The sequence below is a fragment of the Xyrauchen texanus genome, chromosome 9 (assembly GCF_025860055.1).
Source record: "Xyrauchen texanus isolate HMW12.3.18 chromosome 9, RBS_HiC_50CHRs, whole genome shotgun sequence".
In the NCBI taxonomy this organism is placed as follows: domain Eukaryota; kingdom Metazoa; phylum Chordata; class Actinopteri; order Cypriniformes; family Catostomidae; genus Xyrauchen; species Xyrauchen texanus.
Window position 1 is genome coordinate 19,739,517 of NC_068284.1, and position 24,093 is coordinate 19,763,609.

A 24,093-nucleotide genomic window follows, 5' to 3' on the forward strand; every position below is an offset into this window, starting at 1 on the left:
ATTGCTCCACTTTTTCAGTTTCTGTGCTAATATGTGCAGTCGAATCAAGTGTGTACATCCTGAAAATGTATATATGCCAATTTTAGCCACAGGAAGTGGGAAAAAATGTAAGTGAATTTTCAGGAAGTGCAAAAAATTAATCGTGCATTAATTGTGTTACTAAAAATGCATCAGATTCTGCACTATTTTGAAATCACTGATCAAATTAACCATTTTCTGACACTGAGCATGTTAAATCCTTTGTACAAAAGGTCAGATTTCATTTATTCCATTCAAGCAAACAAGATGCTCCATTGAACATTCTCAAAATGTTAAGAAATAAAAAATTCTAAGAAATTCAAGAAATTGATATGCTGATCTAAAAAAATATATAAAAAAATATATTTTCACAAGTTGACTTTTGAGCACCACTGTATCTAACACTGGGAACCATCAGCGAAATAGTTTTAACTGTTTAGCAGTTTTAGGCTGATTCTCCAGCAAGGCATGTTTATTCATTCAGATCATGATCTGAAGTTAGTGTAGGGAATACGTGTAAAGTGTAAAAGTTTGTCGTACCTGTCCACAGGCAAGTCCCATACCTCTCTCGCCCATGCCATGAGGACAGGACAAGTTCAGCTCAAGAGCATCAGATTTAGAGTCCTGTTGAGCCAGAGAGAAAACACCATTATCATATGGTTACTTGTACACTTGCAAGGAATTGGGTTACATTTACACACCAGCAAAAACAACACAGAAAATAACACAGTTACATGGAAAAGGCATTTCAACACCTCACAAACAGGTCACAAATTATATTTAAAACAGCAGGAGCTTCCCTAAAGCAGCACAAAGTAGAGACAAAAAGAAAAAAACACTTCCCAGCATTCAAAAAGCATAAAATAGACCTAGAAGAACTCTTTAACATGTCAAAGTTGCTACAGAGTTGTTGTTGTTTTTTTATTTTTTTATAAAAAAGGGAAGCCGAAAATGGCAGCACAGGTGGATGGGGAGCGGGTGAGTGAGTGAGGGTGCTGAAAGTGGGAAAGCATTCAACAGACAATTACACTCTGGCGGCCGTTCTAAACTGCACTGAAATGGGGAGAGCCAGAAGGATTTCTCTGCTACAAACCATACAAACCTGCTGCTTCAGATGCACAGCCATGGCTTTCCTAAAGCCTGACAGCCATTAAAGAGGAGAGAAAGGAGAGGAGAGAGAGAGAGAGAGGGGCGGGGGTGAATGGGTTTAAGAGACACAAAATGACAGACAAGGCAGGCAGGAGATAGAACTGTGCAAATCTTCTCCAAGGTGTGCTGATAATGTCTAAGGCGCATAATATATTATAGGGTTTGTGAACATTTCATTCCACAAAACATGTGTAATAATAGGAAGTTGGTCCCTGCTGCAATAATAGACTCACTACATTTGGAAGTTTTTCCAATAAAAGCTGTAACATTGCTATTTTTTCTTCTTCCATGCAGATAAACATTAATGCACATAAGCATTAGTGTGGTTCACTATTGATGTTGAATGCTCTAATTCATCCCCTAAAGGTATTTGATTGGGTTAAGGTTTGTGATAGGGCAAAATTATCAGCCATACCATTTTGAAATTATCAGCCCATAATTATGCCTGCCAAGTTGATGGCTCAATCCTAAAATCTACTGATAGTCCATTCAATGTACACTCACTGAGCACTTTATTAGGAACACCTGTACACCTATATATTCATGACATTATCAAATCAGCCAATCATGTGGCAGCAGTGTAATGAATAAAATCATGCAGATACGGGTCAGGAGCTTCGGTTAATGTTCACATCAACCATCATAATGGGGAAAAAGGACAAAAAAACCTTGATGATGAGAGAGGTCAACGGAGAATGGCCAAACTGGTTTGAGCTGACAGAAAGGCTACGGTAACTCAGATAACCACTTTGTACAATTGTAGTGAGCACAATAGCAAGAATATCACGTCAAACCTTAACACGGATGGGCTACAACAGCAGAAGACCACGTCAGCACTTTATTAGGACCATATGGGTTCCTTATAAAGTGCAAAGTGACTATATAACTTCCTTTTTTTTTTCTCAAATATTAATATGAATTTTGAGTAAATACTCATAAGCAGTTTGCTCTCATTTGTATCTCACTTGCATCTTACATCATTAAATTTCAATAACATAGACTTTCACATAAAATTTTCCAATTAATATTATAATAAAAATTGCAATTATATCATAGAATATATTTACTAGTTAAATGTTATTACAAAATGATTAGTACTCAATTCTGATTGGATGAGCAGTGTTCAAAAAATGGCTAAAAACGCACAGCTATGACCACATATTCTGTATTAATGCACCAAGTTGCTATGTTGCTTACATCAACCACAAACAGTCTATTATTAGAAACCAAACATTGATTTCTTCATATTGCTGTTAAAGTTGTTTTTTAAAAGTCACTTGAGTCTGTTTGCTACAGTGATTTTACAGTTGGTAAGGGGGTTTCCCGTTGTGTCTATGAACTCTTTACGGGAGGTAAGACCACCCATAATGCACAGTCGCTTCTAGATTATTGCTTTAATACTGTATAATGCTTGAATGATAAAGGAAAACTGATTTGGCTTGCACTCTGTTATAGACACAACTCGAGCTCTAAATTCCCCTTTATGCTAAATAATTACTCAATATAATATATAATAGAAAGTAATAAAATAAAGGTGCAGTAGGGGTGGTGGAGGGATCCCATAAGAATTGTCACAGAAGTGTGGCCATTTACATAACTTTGCATTTTGATTGACGTTTACTGCTCCCAAAATTTTATTTAGAACTCCATTATATCAGCAGCCAATGGTCACCTTGTTAATACGATCTCATGATAAATCGTAATAACAGTAAGAGATGACAAAATCTCAAGAGTTGCCTTATATAAAAGCATACAAGTTTTACCCCAAATAACAAAAATAAACTAACCAATGAATAATGTTAGTAAATTTTTTTCCCTAAATTTAACCCTGAACCAAAACCTAAACCTAACCTAACCGCAGAGATAATCCCTTACCCAAACCCTTAAATTAAACAGGATTTTAATAGGAAAATAACTTGTGTGTACCATGGAAGAAAACACCAGGGTTTGCAACAAGGCGAGGGAAGCATGTTCTATCTGAAAAGATTCGGGATGATTGGAATTAATATGAATGAAGAGATATTCATATAATTTGGCGTAAGCCCTGTCCTATGGTTCAGTGCTCAGACATTTGCTTGAACCATCAGATCCTGCCAGAAACAATGATGTCAGGGGAGAGGAGCTTACCCCCACCCAGGACGGGACCTAAACTTGTAGTGATGGGGTGGAGGGGGGTGAAAACACAGAAGCAGGCAAACAATGGGAGACACCTTAGCTGGCTTATAAAGCGGAGGCTGTATTGTGAGTGGATGAGATGCCTGATAGAATGCATCATGAAATCTTCCTGCTAGAATTACACTACCGCTTCCTATTTACAGCTTATTGACATACATTAGTAATTTGGATTGCATAAATACATATGAAATGAGTAACCAAATTTGTTCACAGACATTTCATTTCACAGATATTTCATTTCATTGCTTAAAATATTGTATTTAATTGAAATTTTTTAGGGTTTGTCTATGAGAATACAAGTATTTTACGATTTTGCCGTAGTTATTACTAGTTGGCATGAGACTATATTGGATTGACAGGATAAAATTAAAATACTCCTCCCAAACTTTCATTTAGAGGTCCATTATATAAGCCGCCAATTGTCACCTTGCTTACAAAAAACTGGAAGCATCCATTGAAAAACATGATTAACAGAAATTTAGGTCAGGAATATGAGCAGTCTAGTAAGCTCTTCCATGTCCAGCCAATCAAACTATTTGTCAAAGTGTTGGAAGTGCAGAAACATCTGGAATGTCAAAATGTAAAACTTATCCATCCATCCATCCATCCATCCATCGTCAACCGCTTATCCTGTGTACAGGGTCGCGGGGGGCTGGAGCCTATCCCAGCTAACATCGGGCGAAAGGCGGGGGACACCCTGGACAGGTCGCCAGTCCATCGCAGGTAAAATTATTTAAAAGAAAAAAATATTTTTCTTTATTAAACTATGAATAACAACCCCAGGCTATTCTTATTCTTCCTTCATCAAACTTTACAGCGGGCAATATGCAATCGTGGAAGGCAGGTAACACCACCAGCATACTCTGTCAGATTCAGATTCTCTTGTCAAACTTAGATCCGTTTGTCAGACTGCCAGATGGTGAAGAGTGATTAATCAAAGAATGCATTTCCACTACCCCGGAGTCCAATGGTGATGAGCTTTTTGCCACTTCAGCTGATGCTTGGCATTTGCACATGGTGATCTTAGATTTGTATGCAGCTGCATGGCCACGGAAACAAAATGTATTAAGCCGCTGATGAACACTTCTTGTGCTGCTTTTCATTTCCAGAGGCTGGTGAACTCAATAGGGAGTGTTGCAACCAAGAATAGATTATATTTATGCACAATCTTCCTTAGCTTTCCATGGTCCCATGCGTTTGTCGATGGCAACTTTGTGACTGAGAGATGGCATCCCATGATGGAATTTAAGTAATTCTGTTTGTGAATGCTAACAATAGCATGGATGAAAACAAGATGAAATCAAGAAGATGGGGCTTTTGTGTACAGTACCTTCTTGCCTTTTATCCAGAAATGAAACGTAACTGCGGCAGGGCGTAGGGTGGGTCCGGGTTGTGATTATACACACCCGGTCCCTTATCAGGCTAATTAAGCCTCTGAGAGGGATAAAGGCTGATGGCAGATGGTGGTGCGACGAGAGAGAGATAATTTACAGATATGTCCGTCGTGTGTGTTGTTGTCTTTTGTTTAAGTTTATAATTAAAATATTATTTATATTTTCAAGCCGGTTCTTGCCTCCTCCTTTCCACTGAACTGATTACATTAACGATTTTAGTTCAGATTCTGATTCCACATAACAATTCCATTAATGATGCTTTTAGTACCTTAAGTTCTTTAATATGAAAGCAATAATTCAATGAGTGAGTATTTGACTAATTCTAAAACATGTTAGGGATGTGCAAAACTAACAATTAATCACATAATGTTTTGTAGTTAATCGCGATTAATCGTAGATTTTAAAAGTGCTGAAATTTGGAACTATAATTCTCTTGTTTTAAAAATTCTAATATTTACATCTTAGGAAAGAAAACAAAACAATATGTAGCAATATAATGCTTTATTAACAAGCTGCATTCATGATTCGTGTCGGTGCATCAACACTAGTACCATGCGGCGCTTGTAACTCACCATGAAAAGAGCTTGAATAAAAAAATTCTCACTCTGCTTTTTGGTGATAGTTAAGATTTGGTGTGCCTTTGTGGTAATTAAAATGTGCCTTACATAGGCTGAAAAATACTTGATTTCTATCACAAGTCCCATCTGGGCATATTTTGTATAATTTTATGACTGACAGTAAAGTGTTGTCACTTGAAAGTTTTATTTAATGAGATAACAACCTCCACAGATCTATCATAAGAGAGAGCTTAATGGTCAACTAGTGTGTTATGACAGTACAGCAGAGGTGGGTAGTAACGCGTTACATTTACTTGACAAACTTATTGGGGAAAAATGTACTTTTAGAGTAGGTTTAAAAATGGGTACTTTTTACTCTCACTCAAGTAAATTTCTAATATTTTTTTTTAACTTTTACTTCTTTACAATGTGTGGCGTTACTGTCGTTATATCACTGGGTTTAATTTGAAATAAAGTGTCATTTATTGTGAGATTATTGAATGGGACTTTTACGAGAGCAGAAGTTCACAGCAGCATCAAACTCTTCAAATTGAAACACTTTCTTTGCTCCACACAGTGAAAAAAAAGAATAGTTTCGTCATGCAATGCCTTCTTTTAACACCAAGACAAGCTGATATTTCAAGATTAAAGTCACAGCTCCGACTACAGGAGGCACGCTGAGGTAAGTTTTGGCTCGAATTCTAACGCTGGCTTTTCTGTGTAATGAAGGGTGATTCTGGAACTGGGCTCTTATGACATCAGTTTTTAAGGGCACATTTTTAAATCAGTGCAGCAATATATCAGTGTGCTTTATCCCGCATGTCATAAGAGGTATTTATGCATTTACTCTGCACCCTCATGGGGGTAATGAAAACTATTGCAGCTACTTCAGGCGGATTAACTGTATAAATCCATGTAAATGTCCAAGTTGAGTGTAAATCACTGCCATTCGCGTGACAGCATTTCTGCGCATGCACAGCAAGGGGCGTGTGCGTGTGAGATGTACAACGAGGCAATCGTGGCGACGAGAGTGGCTGTGGCTGAAATCATTCACTCATTCACTATTTCCTATACATTGAATGGCAGTTAGTGCACTATATATCAGCAGTAAGTGAAGTGTCAGAGCTCTGGGGCTGGTGCAGAAATGTCACAAACATTTTTAAATACTTGGGCCTTCTTTGTTATTCTTATTAATGTATCAGACACAAAATTATTCATTATTTAATGAATAAGCCAACAGATGTCTCAAGACTGTAACAAACAAGGTCCAAGGAGGCCCAAGCCAACTCCGTTATGTCTGCTCCCCACTGATCATTTTCAAGCCTTTACACTGTCTTTGCCAGCAAAGAGTGGACCCCCAGTGACATTCCAAGCGGGGGGAAGTTAGCTGCATGCTAGAGAAAAGAATGCAGAAAGATTGATTCACTCCTTCCCCCCATAAGAAATGGACTCAAAGCCCAGAACAACAGATGTTTCTTCACTAAATTGTAGACAAACTGTCTATAAATTTGTGTTTTTTGTACTGTATACCGTTTTATGCATGACTTATGACAGGACTACCAGCTAATGTAAAATTATTTAGTATCACATTTCCTACCAAATGAATCCTTGTGACATCTTGCACAATGGTATATATATAATTCTGACAGCATGCATTGTATGCTTGCTATGTTAATCAGAGCATAAAGAGGCACACATTAAAAATTAACCCCAATCATGCAATTGAGTCAGCTTCTAAACAAAGGAACATTTTCTGCTTGGAAATTGCACCTTTCTCATTGATCAAGCCAGACTCGAGAGGAGGGACCTCCAGTAGAAGTTAAAAGGCACGCCCCACCTCTAACTCTCTCTCCTTCCCCTGGCTCTTTCCCGTGACTCTCTCTTCTGCTGCTCGTGTGGGACTGGGACCATGAGGCCGGCAGGCCTCAACACATCAAGCCATGTGTTAACTACATCAACCATAGAGTCAATGAACACCAAAATTCATCATAATTTCTTCATTCATCACAGAAGAAATTGATTGCAACTTGAAAACCATCGACTCAAGGAACCATCAAGACTTTCTCCTGCGACTGCATCCAGGCTTTCTCAACAGTCAAGGCAATTGCAAGTATCGTACCAGTAACTAACTGAACGTAGTTTTAGTGTAAGCTGAAAACCCCTTTGTAACAAAGGTGCCATTAAGAAACGAATGGTTCTCTCAGATGGTCAAAAATGACTCTTTTCATAACTGCATTTCCCCTATTCCGGTTTCATTTTACTTTCACATTTCCATTTCCCATGTATGAGTGAATTTGTGTGTATGTTTTTGTTTAGATTAGTTATGTGTTCGTATTTTAGTTAAATAAACTTTTGTGTACATTCTTTCGAGTTGATTCTGGTCTGCTTGTAAATCAATGTAAATTTAACGATTCGATCTTAGCTCCATGCTAAGAAAGAGTTATTTTTGTGTGGCCACGAAAAATATCCTTTCTGAGAATTGTAAGACGATCAATACTGAGTGTTCGCTGGACGAACAGATAAATTGATTGTAATTTTAATTCAGATACCTCAAGTTAATTCTATGAACCGATCCAAATGTTCATAATTAATTATAACGAGTTATGATTAATTATTCATGTTTCCCTTTTAATGATATTTTGACTGTGGTATATTTTGATAAATAATCTCATCCCGGTTTCTAAAAGATTTAGCTTCAAAGCTATACCCATATGTGTAATATTACTGTCAATAAGCCATGAGAATAATATTACTCCAGTAATAGAATTAATCATAATTCTCTTATTAAAGCGAATTCCCTACAGTAGAAATTGTGAGCTGATATAATGAGACGTTGTATTACGATTTTAATGGTGGAGAATTTTATTCAGACAAATAATATAGTTATTTGTCTTTTATATAAATTATAACAGTTGTCAAACGCGACAGATTCCATTCTAAATCCCTTACATAGTAATGTAGAAATAGGACCGTTTAATTTAATCCCTAGCTCACACATACTGTTTCCCTTACAAATAATGGTAATGGACATGACACTTTAACCCGTGCAGTGAACATTTATCATAGCAAATTCAATACATATACTGGTGTGAGAATCTGGGCACTTAACTGTTTACTGTTTTTTGTGCATTGTGGAATGCGCTGACGTTCATATGCATCAATGAAACTGTTTTCATTAGTGTTGACCCATATCACCAATCGCTGGTGTTGGTTGCTATGGTGACGAAAGTTTGCGGGAAGTCCTAAAAAGACCTTTCCGGGGCAATTTACGGTGCATGCGCAACCTGCCGACGCCATACTGTAAACACAGTACTGCTAAGCTAATAGCATAAAACAACACCGCTAGACTAACCAGTTAGCAAACGTTCATTGAAACCGTCATCGAGTGTACTTCAAATGTACACTTGAAATTAGAGTGTATTGTGTATAAGAATGAGTGTACATAAGTAGGGAATGAGTGGCTCACTCAGAATTCAGACACTCAGAAATAGTGCACTATATAGTGGATTGGGGGTGGTTTCAGACACAGCGAGTGTTCCATGATCAGGATTGGTGCCCTACTTAGGTTGTGTACTCTGCATTTAGAGAGCAGTGGTACTGATGTAAAGAACTAACGATCGAAATACTTACGACACCGAAAACTGTAACTACACTGAAATCAGAATCCACACAGGACTTTAAAAGCTATGAAATAGCGAAAGAAAGCATTATATTTCAGCATTATATATAATGTCCTTGTGGGACATTTTCATGTTTTCACTGTAATAATTACTAGAAATGTTTCCAAACCTCTATTCTCATTGACAAATTCATCCAGATCTGACAAGAGCCCTTAAAGGGTTAGTTCACCCAAAAATTTTAATTCTCATTATTTACCTCATGCCACCCCAGATGTGTACAAATGTATTTCTTCTGCTGAACATAAATTAATTTGCGATTAAAGAATTTCTCACCTTTGTAGGTCCATACAATGCAAGTGAATGGGTAGTAACATTTTAAAGTAAAACAAACAAACATAAGTCAGCATAAAAATAATCCAGAAGACTCTAGTTGTTAAATCAGTATCTTCAGAAGAGATGTGAGAGGTGTGGAAGAGAAACAGATCACTTTCACATTCTTCTTGAGTTTTTGGTGATTCACATAATTCTCTGCATATCACCCCCTCTTTAAAGTTATCTTTAAAGTGATAGCTCAGCCATAATTTAATATTCTGTTATAATTTCTCTACCCTCATGTTGTTCCAAACTAAAATTGTGCAGCATACATATATATATATATATATATATATATATATATACATACATACATATATACATACATATATACATACATACATACATATATATGTATATCAGGCAACCATTCTGTCTAATATCTCCTCATACGGGTCTGGAACAACATGATGGTGAATGATGACAGAATTTCCATTAATAATAATAATTCTGTAGTACATATTAAATGTGTAATGGAATATAGGGGAGTAAATGTCTATTATATCATTTGTGAAAGTAACGAGTTACTCACTACTTGAGTACTCTTTTAATTGGATACTTTATACTCTTACTCAAGTAATTATTTATGTTAGTACTTTTACTTCTACTTGAGTAATTTTGTTTTTGAAGAAATTGTACTTTCAATTGAGCACAGTTTTGGGTACTCTACTCACCTCTGCAGTACAGTCCAAAGATTGTAAATGGAACAGCTATGTGATGCTGTGATATGATAAGGTTGTAGAAGGGCTCTGGCGCTGTTGTGTGTCTGTTTGTGGCATGTGCGTCAGTGTATTGACTCCGTACCGACACTTTACAAAGGTTTCTGTATTAATTGTTAATGTGTTACTAGCGACTAATAAAAATGAACAAGTTAATACGTAAATAAACTATACATTATACATTATTATTATAGTAGCAAATGGATATAACTACAACATTATATTGCACAAAACTATTAAAGAAAGAAATAAGAAAAGCTCCAGAATGGCACGAAACCACTTATGCGCATCCTGCAACCGGAGTGCTGCAAGGCGATCCTCACTGTGCATTCAAAAGCGCATAAGTGCATGATAATATTGCAGGCACATTTCAAGCAGTTTAAAGAATTTTACTGCAACATTTATTTAAGCAGTGTCAGACAGAATCAGCAAAAGATTTTAATCTCTCCACATCAGCTCACAAATACAGCAACACTATTCAGAGCAGAGAATTTAACATCTGATAGTAATCATCTTGAATTGTATTGTTGATGCAGTATTTTGATGGCTGTAACAGCAGCGGTATATACATGGACTAAACATTAAGCATTTAAGAAACAGAACTTCTTGCAGCAGATTTTACTTCACGACCACCGTGGCACATCCCTAAAACATATCTCATGAGATCGAGACTTATTTGTGAGTATTTCTGACCGATTCATTCAAAAGAACCATAAGAGTCATTAGTTTGCAAATTGGACATGGCTACTGAATACCAGTGCAGGAATCACTCTCATGGCACGGACGAAAACAAGAAGAAATTGCTTTTGTTATCCAGAACTTTAATTTAATGATTCTAGTTTAAATTCCAGATTTCAATTCCATTGAACAATTCCATTTTTGATTCTATCAGAGGTTTTTGATTGAATTAAGCACATATCTCATGAAAACAATTTTGTCCAATTCATTAAAAAGAAGCATAAGAATCATTAGTTCACAAATTGGACATGGTTGTTGTGTGCAAGGCAACTAAATAGCAGTGCAGTAAACACCAACAGAATATTATAGTTGGATGTTCTGTCCACAAATGCAAAACAATGCAGAAGTTTAAGAACCGTTAACGGAACAGAACAGAATGTCATGAAAATCATTCACATTCTGCGTTTGTCATCTACCACTTTGCAACAGAGCCATGTTGCTCTGGCTACAATAGTACTAATTGGAATTCTAACAATGGTATAGAAGAAAACAAGAGGATTGCCTGTGTGTTATGAGAAAGGGCTTTTGTGTTCCCCATACAGCAGAAAAACTTCAAAGATGATAACCTTTTATCCATAAATAGTAAAAAGTTACATCACATCAAAGCATTCCTCTTTAATGGAAAAGAAAAGCCAACCAAAGCACTGGTCATGACACGGGTCTCCCATTTTCCTACTAAGGCCGGCCAGTGGGTGGGGCTGGGAGGCTCATCACCGAAATCTCTTTCACCTGTTTTGACCTCTATAAAGCTGACAGTTTGTTAGTGTGGGGAGAAGAGACTCTTCCAGCAGATGTTGTCCATTTGGTTCCTTTGTTCTTTTGCAAACCTGACGATTCACTCTGTCCTTTAATTTGTCCCGGCTTTGAGCCAGTCGTGACAAATGTGGGGGCTCGTCCTTAAAATATAATTTGATAATTTGTTTGGTTATATAGATTATTTCATTAATCTATTGACTTAACTCGTTTAGGACATATTTTTGCTTGGTAATATTCGTTGTATGTTTTGGATTTGAGAACGTTTGTGGAGGATTATAGTGAATTGTTCCAGCAGGCATTGGTTTGTCGTTTAATTTAAAAATGGAGTGTAGGTATCGTGTTTTCCCCCCAAAAAGATTATGTAACTTTTTTTAATTTTTACCTAATTTTCTCTATATATTTGAGGGGTGATAGTCCTTGGTTTATGTTTTTCATCTTTTTTATTTTTATTTTAGTTTTGTACGGAGAAACAAGTACAAAACGTCTTACGGTTACTAGCTGCAAGTAACCATAAGAAGATTAGGGTTGAGTATAGTTAGTTTAAAAAATTTGTTTGAGGGAATTGCTGATCAATTTTGAAAATTGTAGAGACTTAAAGCTCCCTCTGAAGAGTTGTTCAATTATTTTTCCAAAGATCAGCTTTTAAAACTTGCGAATCAATATAATATTGGGTTATCGGTTCAAGATAAACATCTAAAGGACAATATAGAAACCATACTAAAATCTGAACTGGTTGAATAACGTGTTTTAAAATCAGTCTTTCGCGGGTGCTTCCGTAAGTGCAATGTCTAAAATGTCTTATTTGACATTCGAACAGCAAAATTAATTGTTGCTAATTGAAACCCGGTGGGGATAGACACATGTTGAAATTGCATGGGACATTGCAATGTACCTTAATTATTGGGGCATGGCTTCTAATGTAAAAACACTGGAAAATTTAAAGAACTTGAACAATTTAAGAACTCTGTTTCAGATTGTGTAGCGACTTACATAAGTGATCGAAAACCTCTCGCTGCTTATGATGCTACCATTTTGGCTGACATACTATTTTTGATTCACAAAACCTCATCAACTCTTTCCCCGCCAAACACGGAATTTTCTGGGTTTTATGAAAAAATGCTTCCCCGCCAAACACGGAATTTTCCGGGTATCCGTGTTTTAGGTGGTATACGGTAAGGAAGACCCGCACGCATGTTTTGAAAGAGTACGCAATTCTTTGATCAAAGAAACAGACTGCGATCATCTCAAACGTGAAGTGGAACACCATACTAATACTAAAGCACTTGTTTGATAAAAATGGCTTTTTCTCAGCTTTTTGTCCGCAATGTTGTTTTTGACAAAACCTACCTCTGTTCAAGTGGCAATAAAAAAAAGAACAAATGAAGATAAAATAAAATCGTTTTTTTTTTTTTGCCTAAAAGCAGAGGCTCAGATCTTTATTTTGATATATAGCATCTTCATATATTCATGGAAGAAAATATTCTGCGGGCCATTAAATTTTAGCCAAAATCGTCAAAAACCCTGGCGGTGGCTGGCAACTTTTTTTAAAAACGCTGGCGGGGAAAGAGTTAATGCTGATTCTGCAGGAGGCCACTCACGTAGTTAATTTGGGGAAAAAGAATGAGAAAATTTGTGTAATTCTAGCCATATGCTTGGTCATTGAAAAAATGAATGTCCATTGCTGAAAGCAAAAGGCGAAACGTCTAAAGTGAAGTCTAAAATTTCTCAATCCCCAGTAAAACCTGTTGCTCTAGCGGCGTCCGCTCTGTCTTTGACCATGCAGAAAAGTGGTTGGGCGCCAAGATATAATCCATTTGTCACAGAGGGGAATGTCAGATTGATTGACTCTATTTGACTGTATTGATTGACCTGTTAAAATCCTGCGGGATACGGGCTCGTCTGAATCTTTTGTTTTAGAATCTGTGTTGCCTTTCTCTTCTGAGTCGTAAACTGGAAGTAATGTACTGATTAGAGGCATTGGATTGAAAGTTATGTCTGTTCCTCCATCATAAACTTGTTCTGACATCTCATTTGATCCAGGGAGAGGTGGAGGTTGGTGTGCAATCTTGCCTGCTGGTTGATGGAGTACAGGTAATCCTGGGAAACAATTTACCTGGTGATCGAGTGTGGCGAGATGGTCAACCGTCTTTGGTTAGTTTTGATGTAATCATCAAACTTTATTCTGGTTATTAACTAGAGCAAGGGTTGTCTGCATGGAGATTTTGCAAATGGTGATCCCATTGTACAAATTGTGATACCACTGAACCAACGAAAACTTGTGTTACAGACTGTGCACAATACTTCTAGGCATTTGAGATTTAAAAAGACCTACAATTTCCTTTTGAATTTTTTATTTTTTTTTGGCCAATGTTAAAGTGTGATGTGTCCACTTACATTAAGTCTTGTCACACAGGTCAAAATGCAGGAGAGCCAAATCAATCATTGAAACCTGCATCAATTATCCAATTCCTGCCATAATTCAGCCATTTGAACACCGTATCATGGATTGTGATGGTCACAGCCAAAATCAAAAGCAGGCAGTGAATATCTGTTTACGGTAATGTGTTAGGTAACTTGATATCCTGCAGCTTACCCATTGCACGCTATAACGACAAAATTGGTCATGAAAGCACTCACTCAATTTATTTCAGTGTTTCATTCAGTCTGATCAAGGTAGCAATTTTACTTCCAATGTGTTTGGTCAAGTATTGAAACAACTTCACATTAAACACAATCTTAGAGCCATGGAGCTCTAGAGAGATTCCACCAAACATTAAAGTCGTTACTGAGATCGTAGTCAAATGGGAAATGACTGGGAGACTGGTTTTCCTTGGTTACTGATGGCAGCCATGGAGGCAGTGCAGGAGAGTCTGACCAGCCTAAGAGTGTTTTGATATACATTTGTGACTTTCGCAGAAGAATTTAAGGCTGGTCAAATGGCAAAAGCGCACCTGAGAAAATCTTAGTATCAAATTAAAGGTTTTTTCAATTGTCGTACAGAAGTACGCTCTTTTCAACTGGGTGATCAGGTACTAATGCTTTTACCCATGGTTAGATCATTGTTTCAGGCCAAGTTTGTGGGGCCATTTACTGTTGCATGTCAGATCTGCAACAGTAAATGGCAACAGTAAATGGCCCAGCAAACTTGGCCTGAATTAATTGCCCCTGCAACCTTCCAATTATTAATGAATCATGTTATATCTGGCTTGAAAGTTTGTGCGGCGTATTTCGATGATGTCATGATACATTGTGATACTTGGAAAAGCATTTGCTCTACATTCAAGCACTGTTTGATCACTTCGTTGAGGCAAATTTAACTGTAAATTTGTTCAAATGTGAGTTTGCAAAGGCAATTGTTACCTACCTTGGGAAGGTGGTAGGTCAAGTTGAGGTGCACCACATCCACGCTAAAGTGAATGTGATCGATAATTTCCCAACTCCCACTACCAAAAAGGAAATAATGCAGTTCTTGGGAATGGTCGCATTTTATTGCTGTTTTTGTGAAAATTTCTCCATTGTTGCAGTGCCCATTAATAATTTGTTGCTTGGGGGATTGACCTTTTACTGGACTTCTAGTTGTCAGCAAGCATTTGATGAAATAAACAGAATTACAGAAGCTCCTGTTTTGGCTGCCTCAAATTTTGACCAACCTTTCAAATTGCAAGTAGACGCCAGTAATGTTGGTACTGGCGCCATTTTTTTTGCAAAGCTCTGAGGATTGCATCGATCATCCAGTGGGTTTCTTCTCTAGGAAGTTTAATTCACATCAGTTGAATTATTCTATTATAGAGAAGGAAGCACTGGCTCTGATCTGGGCTTTTCAACATTTCGAGGTATACATTGGGTCGTCAGAGGGACCTCTAGTAGTCTATATAGATCACAATGATTTCTAAATTTTCTCCATTCTAAACCAAATCCAAATCAAAGGCTGATGAGGTGATGTCTTTTTACAGGGCTACCTGTTGGACATACACCACATTAGAGGCTCAGAAATAATTTAAAAGCCGATGTCTATCTTGTGACAGGTCTCCTGTTTTCCTACTAAGGCCGCCAGTGGGTGGGGCTGGGAGGCTCATCACCGAAATCTATTTCACCTGTCTTGCCCTCCCATAAAGCTGACTGTTTGTTAGTGTGGGGAGAAGAGACTCTTCCAGCGGCTGTTGTCTGTTTGTTTCCATTGTTCTTTTGTGTTTTGTTTATGTTGCCTACCTTTTGTGAGTATTGTTTCTATGATTTATAGCCATTGTACACACCACACTTACACTCATGCATTTGCTGACACTACTTACAAACACATTGCTTATAATGTAATCTATTTATTCATGTGATCAAATAAACATGTTTCACTTTATGCAAACCTGACAATTCACTGTCTCCTCTAATTTCTCACGGATTTGAGCCAGTCATGGCAATAAATAGACTCTAGGTTAGAGGAAAAATATGTATTTCTGTAGTTTCTCAAGCACCGTGATATTTTATGATACTGTATCCATATTCTAATTCCAATAATAAATATATTTTGTTACATTTCCAAATTAGTATTTTTGGGAAAAGAGAGCACTACTCAAAGCAAGTTTGTTTAAAGATTAAACAAAATGCATAATTGAGTCAACAAACACTCACTTATTCTAAAAATGCAAACTTTGAACAAGAATAAGTCTACAGCCGGGGTTTTCGTGTAATGATAAACAGGCAGGAATTAAGGTATGCTATCCCCTCATTAAATTTTTTAACTGACACAGGCATGTCTAAGACTATGTTCTACACTATGATGAAGTAAAGTATGATACTCAGCACTTGTTGCCCCCCAGAAAACTCAAGATTAATGAGAAAAAAGTGAAATATTGCAATGTATCACAGTTTTGCATCGCAATACACTAAACATAATAACAAAATTATTATAATACATTAAGATTTCAAGAATGTTCAACATTCACACACAGACCAGGCTTACCTGCAGGAAGAAAAATTATGTTTGTGTGAGTGAGACAGAGTAAGTGGAGGATGGATGGATACACTCCATTAGACAGCCAGAGGGCTCAACACAAACACTAATCAGATCTGACACCAACTTTGACAAGAACTAACTCTAGTGTGATCAAAGCCCAGCTGTCCTACCCTATACAGTGCACACGTACATCAAGGCACCTTTGATAGTTGAATTATCTTGGCCGTCTTAAGACAGAGAACATTTTAATTAATGGTCGACATTGAGACATTTCTCTGACCCTTCTTTCAATTGACTCAGGAACATGTGAGGCTTTGCCTCCAGTCTTCACTTGCATCTCTTATGTCTTCACAAGACATAAAGCTTCACAAAAGCAGTTCAGCATGTTTAGAAAGGAAAGCATGATACACCAAGTTTGCTCATATTTAGTATAGAGACAGCATGATAGCTTATGATGAACAGACAGCATGACAACTGAAGGCCTAGACCCATGAATAAATCAGAATGCATTTGATTGATATGATAAGAACTTAGATTATTTCTGATGGAATAATGCTGTCTGAGCCGATGATTTTGACGGTCTTGGCGAGGAGCGCACTCCTTCCACTCTGGGTTGTGCATGCCAATTTGGGATGCGGAGGCTCGATTGAGGGAGATCTCCTAGGTGGATGAGACATGGATGAAGATCTGGGTTTGCTTGTTGTTTACTCCCCATGGGTTTGATGTGGGCAGAAGTTGAGATGAAGTGATGACATCGTTGGAAAGAGAAGGCAGGCTTCCTGTGCATTGGTTCTCCTGTGGCCTGGAGAGGTCGGAACATGTCTATTATGATTTCAGGAGGGCGTGATCCCACTAAGAAACCAGAAATTTGCAGATGTGCGTTGTGCGAGGACTGCTGCTACTGGATGAGAGGTACGGAGCAGTGAATAAGTCTGTGTCCATTCTGGATGTTAACTAGTCAGATAGTGAATTGGACTCGACATCAGACGTGCTATATAATGATGTTGCCGTGTTAGCACACTGAAACAGCAATGTGATAGATTGTGAGCAGACTTATAAACCAACGGCTTACATGTGATTGGCTGGGAATTACCCAGCTTAATGGTGCGATGATGTACAGCTGCTTGTCTTCCTGCTAGAACTACACTGCGCTTACATTTCCAGAACCTGGATGGCTGAAAAAGTGAGCAGGCACTGTTGCGCTCATCCGCATCAATTTCAAAAGCCAGTATTTCATGTCAACAGTGCATTTGCTCTCATAGTGCAGGCAATCACGTGTTCACAGCAAGATAACATGAGGGTAACTCGGTCAAAGTTCACTTGTATGTCATTCACCGTATTGCATGTCCGAGTGTTCTCCATCGGAGAATTAAGATCATTAATCAGGAATATCATAATGTACAGTCAGTGCTTATTGTACGGGGTCCCATCAACATTCGGTAAGATATCCCTGTTTTGTTGGTCGCCTTCGCTCTAATCACATAGTGGATGCTTTCCAATACAGTTTATCATCCCTTTGCCCTACTCACTAGGAAAGACAGAGTTCAGGCTGTGGGCACTCCGAGGGAGCATGGCATCACAGTTTAATATAGCCTAAACTTAAGTCTTGCGAAAGGGTCCCTGGTGAAATAAATTTATTTTGCTTGGTACGCCATTTCGAGTGGTGTTCCCTACCCGAGCAACCACTGGTGTGGCGCGCCTCTGACACCTAGAGGCAGGCTTCGCATCGCTTCCCCTCATTCATCAGATAATTTAATTACCAGCATAATGCATATCCACCATATGATAAGGTCATACAGGGAGCAATTCTTATTTCCCAGCATATTTACATTTTATTACTCATTCAGGCATCATTAAAGTGCAGAAATTTGTATGGTATGCCTTCATAAATCATTCACTCATCTTTGTTCAGAACACGTGTCAATCTATGGGGATCTTCAAGCACTTGGGGTTTTATCAATTTCCAAATTTCAAAGCGCATGTGTCTAACAGTCATGTCAGCCCAACTACATAAATTTTAAGTATCAAAGCATTTCGACATGATGCCGTTCACTTTTAACGTGCATAATCAGGGATGTTACATTTTAGTAGCAGGTAAGTAGGTCTGGCAATCATTGGATAAAACCTGTACCGAGTCAAACTCATTATATCATCTTGTTACCGTTAAATGAGACCTATTATGCCACTTTTACAAGATGTAATATAAGTCTCAGGTGTCTGCAGAATGTGTTTGCGAAGTTTCAGCTCAAAATACCCCACGGATCATTTATTATGCCATGTCGTAAATGCCTCCTTTTGGGTGGAATCAAAAACCCGCTGATTTCGTGTCTCTTTAAATGCAAATTATCTGTTGCTCCCGGCTCCCTTTCTGGCAGAGGCCAGTGCCTTTACAGCTCGTGCTTCGGACACTATAGAAACAACAAATCAGAACCAATATGACTGACAGCGTAAATACCGGAGTTCAGCCATATCTGTATGAATATTTATATGTAAATCTGGTCTCCGAGAATACAATGAGAGACAATGGTATCTTTAGCTGCATTAGCCGTGGAATCATCTATCAAGCACATATGGAAAGGCGAAACATTCACAAAATATAAAGTGCGATACATCTTCAGGATGTAAATCTGGAACCCGAACAGTTGGTGTGATCCATGCTTGAGAATAAATTTTTTTTTAATAATTTTGAAGATCCTGATTTTTATTGGCACACATTCACAAAGCACTCCGGTATAAAATGATTTGCACAAACATACACATATTTTGTAAGTTTCGGGGCACATTTCCTTCAAAGATAACGATTAAACAACGGCCGCCCTTGTTCGAGGGCTTGAGCCTCATGAAATATCTTTCTACGAAGGGTATTGCATGTAACATTGCCATTATCGTATGGCTCTATACATGTTGTTCACCTTTTGGCTTAAAATAACCATCAAATAACTCTTCCCTTGTCTGAGGGTTTTCATAATCACATGCTGTTTTCTTTCAATGAATGGATTGCAAGCAACCTCACCATTATCGTATGGCTCTACGCATGTTGTTCACCTTCCGTCTAAGATAACTCAAACAACTGTTTTCATAATCAAATGTTGTTTATCTTTCAACAAAGACACCACACAGCAACGCCGGCCCAGCATAGGGCCGCATACCACTTTGTTAGTCTTTGGTAAAGATTCAGCACAACCTGACAGAGTGCCCAAAATCACACTCGAGGACAAATAAAATCAAACTCAAGGAGAATGGAGAGGAGGAAAAAAAATGCACAAGAAAAAAAAAATCACACTCCATGAAAAAAAAAATACGCACAGCGTTCCCTATTGCACGGCTTTTCCTATTGCAAAGGTATTGTACAACCATGCTAGAGATATTGTGCATTTTGTGTTAAATCTAGGTGTTCACATCTCTATTCTCTCCCCTCTTCTCCAGAATGAACACAAGACCTGGCTCGTACCTGACTGGATCATCTCTTTTGGGGCTAGTATTCTACATTCTCTCTCTCTATTGGGGGTAGGCTCCGGACCACCAGACGGGGCCTACGCCAAAGCGAGACATTACTTTTCTGTGCTAACACAGCAACCTCCACCACCCCACCTCCACCAGTTGAATCCCGTCCTGCATGGCAGTAAGCTCCTCGTCCCTGCCTCCTATCTCCGGCAGGATATGATGGTTCCCCATCTGTCACTCACTTTGACGTTGTGTCGAAGAAGCGACACTAGGGGTCTCTCTTGAGAGCCTCGTGCATCTCTGAACTTGAGAAAAGGCCAATGAGAAATTGGCACTTAATTTGCATTTCCCTCCCCCAGACATACAGGTATAAAAGGAGTGAAAAATGCATCTGTCCATTCAGATTTTTCCTTTGGAGCCGAGTGGTTGTGGGATCAGCAAGCTGCATTCACAGACTGTTCCATTCATCTCTACAGAACTTATGCTGTTGGATCTACGCAGCATATCAGCAGCTTTCTCCTTCTCTGCACAACAGTGCAGCTTTCCCCCTGGGCGCTTCGACAGTGCTTCTGAAAGAGAATATTTAATTTTCTGTAAAAGAGCAATACACAGCGGCGTTGAACGTCCTTTTCAGGACGCATCTTTATAAAGATGCCCTTCCGCCACAGTGTAGTTCCTGGATGCGGTCATGTTCCCTCCGCTCCTGACGGTCACAGATGCTGCCTCGTGTGTCTGGGCAGCGATCACTCCGAGGCAACATTTGTGGATGGTTCGTGTTCTCACTGTGAGAACCTTACCATGGCAACGTTGAGGTCACAGCTTTCCTACTTAGAGGAACGCCACTCCAGCCGTCCCCCACATCACTACTTCTTCCCACAAGATTAAGGGCGACCCAGCTGGTGATGGAGGCGATTTGGCAATGGCAGTGGGCTCAGTTTCGCCGGGTAAATCCCCACGGACCACCAGTCCCCCGGCACGCTCATTGACTTCAATCCTGGCTCAGGGTGACAGCGGCTCGCCTCACGGCCAGTCTGCTTACCCCCTCGAGCCCCCCAAACTGGATGACAAGCGCCGCTCGACACCACGACTCAGTGGATGGAAAGTTCTTGGGTAAGCACAACTTCATTATCAGGTTTCTTAGAGGCACCCGGAGGTTGAACCTTCCCCAGCCAAGCCTGTTTCCCTCCTGGGATCTCTCAGTGGTCCTCTCGGGCCTTCAGAGACCCCCCCTTCGAGCCGCTAGAATCAGTTGAGCTCAAAGCCCTCTCCTTAAAGACGGCCCTACTGATCGCGCTCACTTCCATCAAGAAGGTTGGGGACCTGCAAGCGTTCTCTGTCAGCGACACCTGCCTGGAGTTGGGTCCGGCAGACACTCACGTCGTCCTAAGACTGCGACCAGGCTAAGTTCCCAAGGTTCCTACGACCCACTTCAGGGGCCAAGTAATAAACCTGCAAGCGCTGCTCCGGAAGGAGGCAGACCCAGCCTATTAGTTTCGGTGTCCGGTGCGTGCTTTGCATACTTTGTGGACCGCACGCAGAGCTTTAGATGTTCTGAGCAGCTCTTTGTCTGCTTTAGTGTGGAACGGGAATGCTGTCTCCAAACAGAGGCTTTCCCACTGAGTTGTTGATGCAATAGCATTGGCCTATCACACCCAGGCCGTGCCTGCCTCATTCGAGCACACTCGATGAGAAGTGTGGCATCCTCGTTGGCACTGGCCAATGGCACCTCCCTAGCAGACATATGCAGAGCAGCAGGTACACCCAATTACGAGATTTTACAATCTCAGGGTTTAGTCAGTCTCGTCTCGTGTTTTCCCAGGTCCGAGCTGGTACAACTTGGTAATTCGTAAAAACTGACCGAGTGTACCGCATGCAACTAGCACCTTTCCCCGCCACTGAGGTGATCACGTGCTCTCTTATCCCAGGAGACCCCACTAACTCGGCTCCCTTGATGACTCCTCCCTAGCCCTCTGGTCCCCGAATTCAGCTGAGGAATTCCCTGACCAGACCCACTACGGGTACAGAAACTACTCTGTACTGGAATAGGTGCTCAACAGGATGGGCCCCTTTGTGGATTAATCCCCCTGTGTGTATTTTCCACGGTATGGTCCCCCTACGGGTGGACCCATGTCTCCCTTGGGGAGTCCCCACTGGCCCAGAGTCGCCGTGTTGTAGCAACTCCTCCCTCGCAGCAGGTAGGATCTACCACCGCACCATTCCCACATGTGGCCTGAAAACCCATGTGATGTATCTGGCCACTCTTTACCCCCCCCAGCCTGGGCAGGTGGTGGTCTCCGCGGGATCTTTTCCCCCTGAAAGAATAGAAGTTGGAAAAGAACGCCTTCCCGATGCGTTTGATAGTGTTAAGATGGCCCCAGTCGCTTTTACTCTATGCGAGAAACATAGAGAGAGAAAAGGCGCGGCCTGCTCCTATGCTTGGCACGTCACTTTGTTCCCCCCTTCGGAGACCTAAAAGGTTTATGACAGTTTTATCGGCCATTGGGGAAGGGTACATGCAGTCTGATGCAGCCTTGTTGCTTTGTCATGCAACTGCCTGCCCGCACCTGCATCAGCAGCGCATGTACATGGTTCAGTGGATGGCGCGATTGAATATGGACCCTAGTGTTGCTTCTTCGACACAACGTCGAAGTGAGCGACAAACGGGGAACGTCTAGGTTACTGTTGTAACCTCCGTTCCCTGATGGAGGGAACGAGAAGTTGTATCGAAAAAGCGACACTAGGAGTCTCTCTTGAGAGCGTCGCACATCTCTGAACTTGAGAAAAGGCCAATGAGTAATTGGCAGACAGATTTGCATGTCCCTCTCCCGGACATATGGGTATAAATGGAGGTAAATATGCGTCTGTCCATTCAGGTTTTGCACTGAGGAGCCGAGAATGAGGTTAGGCCATAACAGCGTTCAGCGTCGTGGCCGGGAGGACACAACGTCTCGTTCCCTCCATCAGGGAACAGAGGTTACAACAGTAACCTAGACGTTCCACGTTTGTCACTCACTTCGACGTTGTGTACAACTTCTTCGGACCACCAGACGGGGCCTACGCCAAAGAGAGACATTACTTTTCTGTTTTATATTCATCAAATAAATGCCATCTTAAATCTCACTCAAGTTTGCAAGTCTTCCTGATAGGAGTATTTTTCCCATTCATTTATTCTTTTGTAATGTACTTCATTAAAGAAGTTTTTAGCTACAAACCAACCAGCTCTTAGGTAGGGATTGTACCGACTAGTTAACTACAATTAACGTAGTTGACACAGCCAGCCTGAAGACGACTAGCCTCTCAGCACGTGATTTATACATGGCTGTTGAAAAGACAGAGAATGTGTATATATGTGCATATATCTGTGAGTGTGTGTGAGTACATGAGTTTACAGCAGTGGGTGAGGAGCTGACTGAACTGACTGGAGCTGACTGGTGCGAGAGAGAGAGAGAGAGAGAGAGAGAAAAGAGAGGGCGAGAGCCTGTTGTCTTTCGATATAAACAATTTGCTAAACTTAAATTAGACTAATAAGGGAGCATGAGACATTTCCTTTGGAATGCCTGACCGGCTAAAATCTCATCCAAGACAAAAGAGCTTGAAGACTTGAAGAAAGCAGGCTTTCTTTGAAATACCTATTTGTATGATCTTTTTAGCAAGACACAAAACTAATGCTCTGCTCATAATTTCAAATGTATAAAATGTACTTTTCAAGTGTAAACACAAATCAGAACATCTCATCTTAATCCAGGAACTTAAACTTATATAATTTTATCTTTCAAAGTGCCTAGAATTCTCATTCAAGGTTTAACCTGATAATAACCCTGAAAATTAAGTTTCACGTATAGTGTAATGTCTGGAAAACATTTCCATGTTAGAAAACCAATTAATTAATTATTGTATTTAATTAATTAATTAGGTATTTTCATCTTTTGTAACTTGCATATTGAATATTCATGAAAGTATGCCATATTTACAATCGTTGAGTTTCATTTTGCATGTCACGAATGCTAATGAAGGGTATTTTATAATATTTCTTAGCGATATCATTATATAAAACCTCATGATTAAACACTGCCCAATTCTGAGCAGGAAACAGAAACCTTAAGAAGAAAGACTCATCTATCAGCTTCAGAAGGAGGGACAGAGAGATGATCGCTTTGTATTTGAAAAAAAAAAAAAAAAACACTTCTGATTGGCTTAAGGCAC

General features: G+C 39.6%; 1 protein-coding gene across 2 annotated transcripts in view; it reads right to left on the reverse strand.

Annotated features, from left to right (window-relative positions):
- The window catches only part of LOC127649170 (dihydropyrimidine dehydrogenase [NADP(+)]), a 293,316-nt gene that overhangs the window by 93,884 nt on the left and 175,339 nt on the right, over nt 1–24,093 (reverse strand). For both annotated transcript variants that reach the window (XM_052134143.1, XM_052134142.1), the window contains one exon: nt 559–642. In XM_052134143.1, the coding sequence (XP_051990103.1) occupies nt 559–642 (84 nt within the window). The remainder of the gene's footprint in view (nt 1–558; nt 643–24,093) is intronic.